This window comes from Azolla caroliniana, unplaced genomic scaffold, assembly GCF_043228905.1.
Source record: "Azolla caroliniana isolate FFs.n. ecotype wild unplaced genomic scaffold, voAzoCaro1.0.p SCAF_15, whole genome shotgun sequence".
NCBI classification, from domain to species: domain Eukaryota; kingdom Viridiplantae; phylum Streptophyta; class Polypodiopsida; order Salviniales; family Salviniaceae; genus Azolla; species Azolla caroliniana.
In genome coordinates this window covers 19193123-19201189 of record NW_028230450.1, presented here as the reverse complement: position 1 = coordinate 19201189, position 8067 = coordinate 19193123, and the positions used below count along the sequence as shown (strand labels likewise).

At 36.8% G+C, this 8067-nt stretch overlaps 1 protein-coding gene across 2 annotated transcripts in view; it reads left to right on the top strand.

The window, feature by feature from the left end:
- LOC147854960 (uncharacterized) overlaps positions 1–3330 on the top strand; it is a 5464-nt gene extending 2134 nt beyond the window's left edge. Inside the window, exons 3-9 of one of the 2 annotated variants that reach the window (XM_087330929.1) lie at positions 77–167; positions 340–476; positions 748–991; positions 1444–1548; positions 1658–1840; positions 1925–2126; positions 2540–3330. In XM_087330929.1, coding sequence (XP_087187055.1) covers positions 77–167; positions 340–476; positions 748–991; positions 1444–1548; positions 1658–1840; positions 1925–2126; positions 2540–3039 — 1462 coding nt within the window. In that variant the 3' untranslated portion in view covers positions 3040–3330. The other variant, XM_087330930.1, reaches the window with a different exon arrangement.
- The last annotated feature ends 4737 nt before the right edge of the window (positions 3331–8067 follow it).

Genomic DNA, 8067 nt, shown 5'->3' with positions numbered 1-8067 from the left:
CAGACTGCATGTGCATGAGTCCTTCCCTATTGACTATGTCATCACAATCTTATGCACACATTTCATCTCTGTGCAGGGACCCAGATTTGGTTAGAAGGATCGGAGAATCCACAGCCCTTGAGGTTCGAGGCACTGGCATCCAATATGTATTTGCACCTTGTATCGCCGTAAGCACCCAAATAGATTTTGTTTGTGTGAATTTTGGGTTATGCCTATAACTTATAGCTTTATCAAATATAACAAGTGTTGCATTTGTGCTACACCCTAAACACTAAGACCTGAATGCTTTGGAGATATCTTTGTGATAAGACCATGTAATAAGCAGAACCTTTTTCGCAGGTTTGTAGGAATCCTAGGTGGGGACGCTGTTATGAAAGTTACAGCGAGGATCCTCAAATTGTTCAAAATATGACTGAAATCATAGTGGGTTTGCAAGGAGCTCCTCCAAAACCAGGTGTTCCTTATGTTGCCGGACAGTAAGTTTCTATCATCTCATGGTCCTGTTTATTATATCATCTCTTTAGCTAGCTCAAAGATGGTCAAAGATACACAACACCACCATCGTCCATCATAAGAAAATCATAATGTCATTACTGTAACAATCCGTTAGTTTTTTCCCCTTAAACAATCCTTGATACAATGTCAGTATGATGACAGCCCATGATTTGGAATCATGTCTGTAGGCAATCCTTGATATGGTGTCATTTATACACGCTAACCTTGATTTGGTGGAGTTATTGTTCTCAGGCATAATGTGGCAGCTACAGCCAAACATTTTGTTGGTGATGGCGGCACTGTGAATGGCATTGATGAGAACAACACCGTGACTAGTTTCAAGAGTTTGGTTAATATACATATGGTGTCCTATTTTGATGCCATTTCAAAGGGTGTATCTACCATAATGACATCTTACAGTAGCTGGAATGGGCAAAAGATGCACGACAACAGATTCCTTATTTCACATGTGCTTAAGAAACAGCTTGGATTCAAGGTACAGAATCATTCTTTACCTGGAATTGATATGCTGTATACAAAAAGACTTATGAGAACACGTTTACGATCATATATTCCCTAATGCTATTTGTACTCAACATTGAGTTCACATGCTGCATAGATGGAAACTGCCATACATATACATGATCGTTAATACTCCTTTGCAATATATATTCACATTGAATTCATACATTGTTATATTCATGGTAATTGTCGTACTCTCCCCTTTGCTGTGTACTAAACATTTGGATCATATGCTGCATACATGGTAACAATTCTAACATTTGCTGCATACTTTTGTGGTTGGTTAATCTAGTAAAGTATCCTCTAAGTTAATAGGAGAGATGCACTTGTGTGGCTCCTGGTTGGTTGATTCCTTACCTACATTACTCGTTTGCTATACTTTTTGAATAGACTTCATTTTTATCTGATCAGATTTGTGATATGCAGGGCTTTGTGATCTCTGATTGGCAAGGGATTGACAGAGTCACTGATCCTGCAGGAATCAATTATACATTCTCAGTTGAAAAGGGTATTAATGCTGGGCTAGATATGGTAAAATAGATCCACCATTCATAAATTGTCATTATCTATACTTCACAGTAACACACTATATGTGAAGTGGTTGTATACGGCATAATGTTTGTGAGATGGTCTTATACAGATTATGGTACCGTTTGACTATACATCTTTCGCCAATGACATGCATCAATTGGTTAAGTCTGGTTACATTCCGATGAAGAGGATAAATGATGCAGTAAGTAGAATCCTCAGAGTAAAGTTCACAATGGGTTTATTTGAAAATCCACTTGGTGATCGAAGTCTTACCAGTGTGGTTGGTGCACAGGTAAGCTATTATTGATACATTTATACATATATTTGCTTTTCACTATTGATTTCTCTGAACATTTGTGATGTGTTTATAATCTAGAAACATAGGGATCTGGCTAGAGAAGCTGTGAGAAAGTCTCTTGTTCTATTGAAGAATGGGAAATCAGAAGATGCACCATTCCTTCCTTTGAGGAAAAAGGCATCAAAGATCCTTGTAGCTGGTAGTCATGCGAATGACATTGGATACCAATGTGGAGGATGGACAAGCACTTGGCAAGGTTCAAGCGGCAATACAACTATAGGTGGGTTGGTACATGTTAGGTCCTTTCAAGGTTTCTAGATATATATACATATAATAAATTTATAATGTCTCTAGTATAGTGTGTACACATTGTTTCTAGATTGATCATGTAGCTCACTCACATTTGATACATAGAGCACAGCACACCTTTGATGAATATGGCTACAAGTAGCTCACATCTGATACACAGCCACAAATAGCTCACATTTTATCAATATCGCTAAATGTAATTCATGGGGTCTTTTTTATGCCCATGTGACTAAAGGTTTCCCCACTACAGGCACGACTATCCTTGATGCTGTTAACAGCATTGTTGATAAATCTACCCAAGCTCTAATAAATGAATCTAATGTACATGTTTCAAAGGATTGTTCTTTTTTATGCCCATGTTGACTAAAGGTTTCCCCACTACAGGCACGACTATCCTTGATGCTGTTAACAGCATTGTTGATAAATCTACCCAAGTTGTCTATAAACAATCACCAGACACGAACTTTGTGGAAAACAAGGGATACTCATTTGCTATAGTTGTGGTGGGAGAGGAACCATATGCAGAGTTCTTAGGTGACAGTTCAACATTGACAATTCCAGATGAAGGCATACAGACTATAAAGAATGTTTGCACCTCTTTAAAGTGTGTGGTGGTACTTATATCAGGAAGGCCTCTTGTGATTGAACCATACTTGCCACTGGTTGATGCATTTGTAGCTGCATGGCTTCCGGGGACAGAAGGGAAAGGTGTCACCGATGTTCTATTTGGAGATTATCCATTTCAAGGAAAATCGTCGCGGACATGGTTTAAGAGAGCTGATCAGTTACCCATGAATGTCAATGACCGGCATTATGATCCTCTTTTCCCATACGGTTTTGGACTGACCACCAATACCAATAAACAACCTGTAGTTGGTAGGTGAAAATGTTCTTAAACGCTACTATAACTATTCCAACCACCATCAAGGATGTATCACATCAAGGATGTTTTTTTTTGTTTTTTCTGTTTTCCTCCGTATCTTGCTCCATCGATTGTACCATGATCAATTCATTGGAATCCCAGCATTAGTATTTAATATAGTTCCCAGTTTTGGGGTGAATGTGAACCTGTTTGTAATGGATGACGAGTTTTGTAGTCTTGAAAATGCACCTATTCTTTCTGTAACATGAATAGGAGAATGAAATTTCCCATAGAATGCGACAATGTTCAAACACTGATGACAATACTTGAAGCATATCCATGGTAATGTAATGATGTTTTGCAATGAATCATACTTACATGACTTTTTAAATAAAGTTCAAATACCATAGTGGGGGGCCATTTGATGTGGGCTCACCATAGTCTTTGGTATGCTTTTCAGAAGAGAATAAGAATGTGAACTCAGAGAGAGAGAGTGTTGCAGGTTTAGTAATCTATCTGTTACTAATGAGTTTCTATTACCTACCTCATCTTTCAAAATCAGACAACCAGTTGTGGATTTAGACACTGAAATGACATGGAATGTGTGATCTGCATGGCAGCTGGTTATGTTTTATGCAATGTTAAGAATATATTGTGGAGAGAAATATGCGAAGATGTATGGCAAGCAACTGATGTGTTGCTGGATGTGTGAAGCAGACAATGTTTATATAGTATGCTATGCAGAATACTGGCATCTGATGTCAAAATGCAAACACATGTGGTACAATACATAGCGGGGAATGCTGATATATATGATTATGGAATGCATACATATTGCTCACGATGACATGCTGCATTAAACTAGATGTAAGTGCATTTTGTATGCATAGAAACAGGGGCCATATTAAAAAAGAAATCTCAAGGATCTTCTTTAGCTTGAATTGTTTTGATGGGTTAAAAAGAAAGTCTCTCAAGACAATAAGAATCGGTTCATGTGACACAACTGCCAGCGTTAGTGAGCATGGATGATGATGACAATGATTCTTATTGCGTCACAGACTGATTGATTTGAGAAATGAAGGCATCGAACTGCGGAAAAACAGAGTATTTCAATGTACAACAGGATTCATGATCAGAAACCTTGATCTAGGATGTGAATAGGGTAATAATATTCACATGATAACTGAGTGTGTATATCATAATGTATACTCTATGAATGTACAGTAGAGTACACAGAAATAATGGGAAGAAACATTGATCTAATTGATGTAGATATATGGTAGCATAACATCAAATTTAGGGCGGTGTATATACTGTATACCAAGTGTACATACGGTAGCCATTACATCATATATTACATGTAAATATGTATACACAGCATGATATAAAAAAATTACAGGCAATGTGGCAACCAATACATCACACATTCTACATGGATGTAAATCTGTTAACCGTCAGATCATAACCACTTGCAAGTACCATAAAAACCCCTTAGATGTAAAATATGGAAATCATTATCAATCCCATGTTTTATCCGCAGAACACATCGTCAATGGCATGTTTTATCCCGCATTTTACGTACACAATATATCACATACATGTATATGCAAACACAACTTGTTGAAAAAAACAGAGTTTGTTCACTAATTGATTTACCTTTCTGATAGAGTGATGATTGGATTGGTGTTTTCTTTTTCCAGGTGGTGGAGGAAGTGATCTGAGGAGGCAGAGATCCCCATTTGTGGAGCTTGCAGTCATCCTCTGTTTCTTTACGTTTCTATGAGAGGTATATGCACTAGGGAGTTTCAGGGTGTGTTTTTAGGGTTTAGGGTTTAGGGTTTATATTCATTTATGTTCAATGCGGATTCCCGATCCTCGGCCCACATATATACCCGAAGAGAATCAGAGAGAAGCCCAAAATTTGTGGAGGCAGAGATCATGGTTTGGTTTAGGGTTTAGGGTTTAGGGTTTATATTCATTTATGTTCAATGCGGATACATACTCGGATCATCGGGCCGAGTTATATACCCTAAGAGGATCGGATCGAAGCCCAAATTTTGGCTTGATATGAGATTTGAGCATCCTAGTGGGGCGGGGGGGGGGGGGGTGTCCAAATTGGTTCAAATTGAACGAGTACCCTGTCTCATCTCTTGACCCATGTATCAGAAGCCTAATGTTATTCTACTGGGACATAGGACGGTGGGGGCAAGTGAAGTTTGTTTGGGCTTCGCCTTGTTCCCTTCTAGACCTTGGGAGGTCCCAATATGAACAAGGTTTTGAGGCTTCGTTTGGTTTGCCCATGTAATGCATTCTTTTGGACTTCTTTCTTCTTTCTTCTTTCTTCTTTTGTTGTTGCATTAATTCGCCCCTAACTCGAAGAAGTTTCTGTCACAATCATGCCTAGCCCGTGGGGGTTCCTGTGAAGGAATCCAAGGAAAGGCATAGAAATGCCAACAGAGAGCAAAACAAATGACGGGTGGTCACAATTGACAAAGGTGTCTTCTCTTTCACATGGAAACCTAAATATACAAAAAAAAGAGCTTAACATAGAAGGTTATTGATAAATTTGAGAGTTTATGAACTAAAGCGCGATGCATGAAGATTGTCTTTATGTACATCATATAGACCTCCCTTAGAACTACCCAACAAAAACCATAAGAACTCTTGTTGAATTCCTATATCATGCACTATTTGATTCAGAGTCTATATCATAATGCACTATTTTATTAGAGTCTATATCATAATATGGCAATATGTTTTGTACCCATTGTCTTAACCCTTCCACGCTAGCTCACTTCAAGCATGGGTAAATTCACCCACAAACAAATGTAGATAATATGTATGTATCTCTCTACTCAATTGTTTTGTACAAAATTTTAACCATCGTTAGTCGTCATTAAACAATGCCTTATTCGTGATATTAGTTTTTTCATTTCATCAACTTTTGCACTTGCAAACCGATGAATTAGTTTTGTCATAACAATTTGGGTAATTGGCTTTGATTCACAACATTTGAATGTTGATCGACATCTCTTTGCACTTTCTTCAGTATTGAAACATGAAAGTGGATTTTTGTGGAAGTCCATTTGTGTACTCTTATTTAATTTAAGATCAACTTGAGGTATTTGGATTAATTTGTTTACCCCTCTCCATACTTGAGATATAATACCATAAAGTTCACTTGAAACATGTCACATGTTGGGATACACATGTTACGTAATTCTACTCATTGTAGTCTCGAGTCCAATGTGAGGATTTCACATTGGCGATTTCATTGCCTAATAAATATTTATTAACTTAAGAAAAGCTTGCAATGGTTTACTTTAGTGGAACTCCTCCACAAGAAAGGTTTCGTTGCCTTTTGTCACTATCCCAAGAACATATGTTCAACTCTCAAATATTTTTCTTTCATGAATCAAAAGCTCTTCTACATTTGATAGAACACTTCTTATATTTCATGATTTTACATCTAACTTTGGTTTCTTTCCAATTATGTTGTATATTCTTTACATCATGCGCTTGAATGTTTGTTTCTTAACAACAATTGATTCGCCAAAAACATTCAGTCCTTCGTATGTTTCTCTATCCAAAATATAAAGTCACTAGGGGCATTATGGAGAAATAACAAAAAAACTCTCGAGCAATTTAAATATTTCAAAAGTTTACCCAAATTAACAAATACCAAAACCATATGTAACATTTAAGAAATAAACTTCTTATCATCATGGAGGGATGTGCAATTAGGAAACTTATATATTTCGAATACATTGTGTTGGTTAATGTTTCGAATAACAAACTAAGCGGGCCTATTTTGTACCTTATTTCTTTTTCTTTTTCTTTTTCTTTTCAAAATGAAGCTACTTTCCCATTAGTTAGGACGGATTATTACAAAAAGATTGTACAAGGAGGTTTATACACAAATCGGGGAATCTCCCTCCAATCAAGTTCAAGAAAATGAGACTGATTACATAGCCTTATTTCTTTTATTTCTTTAGATGCCATCCTAAGAAGGATGTTCTTATGGTCTATGTGGATCTCAATATCTTACATTTTAAATCATGGTTCAAGATCATCAACATTTTCATGTCTTTGTATACTGCAACCATCTAGTGCCAAAAGAAATATTACATTGAATAGACACCTCGAAGAAGATTGTATATCATGTAGAATATTAGATTATTATTATTATTATTATTATATCCACACTCAAACAAGCTTATCTCTAATGCGCAACATTTATGAAATCAACATATAGAATTTGTTACTTTTTAACTATCTCCTATCGTAAGCCACCTATTGTCTCTCTTTTTCAGGAAAGGCAAATGTAGTAATGGAATCTCTATTACTAGTATTAAACTTTTATCCACGAGGGTTTGAATGTCATTGATTATACTGTTTTTTTAGACGTGTAGGTTTGAGCACATGCTCTTCAAATATTCAATGATGACCTTCAAGACAAAGCTAGATTCGTCTCTGTCCTCTTTGTATGCTACTCCCACCATTGAGCATCAAAAGGCTAGAGATTAACAATTACATTCGAAGCATATCAATGGTGGTACATAATGAGTCTATGCAATAACAACAAGAATGGATATCAATGGTGGTACGTAATGAGGCTATGCAATAACCACAACCTTTATAAGAGAGTTGTCTTATTGGCTAGATGGCTTCATCTACAATTGAAATGGAAACTAACTAGGTATTTTTTGGTTTAAAGGTGCGAAACAAGTACCTTTCATGACTTTTTGGAGTGAGTTCATTGCCTTTGGTGGATCATTTTATCTATGTAGGTCTTCTAGAATTTAGGGGTGTGATATGTGAAGTGGGACGACATGATTGCCGATCCTCATCCTCAAGGCTTGGGGCAATACCCAAGATCCTACCTTCAATAATCATTCATTTGATAGTGCCCAAGGAATAGGAACATGTGCCTCAACTTTCCTACAAAGGATGGAAATTAAGACATCTATGGAGGTGATAATTACACCACTGATCAATATTATATTATGCTATCCATAGCATAGATTAGTGTTGCTAAGCATTGTGATAG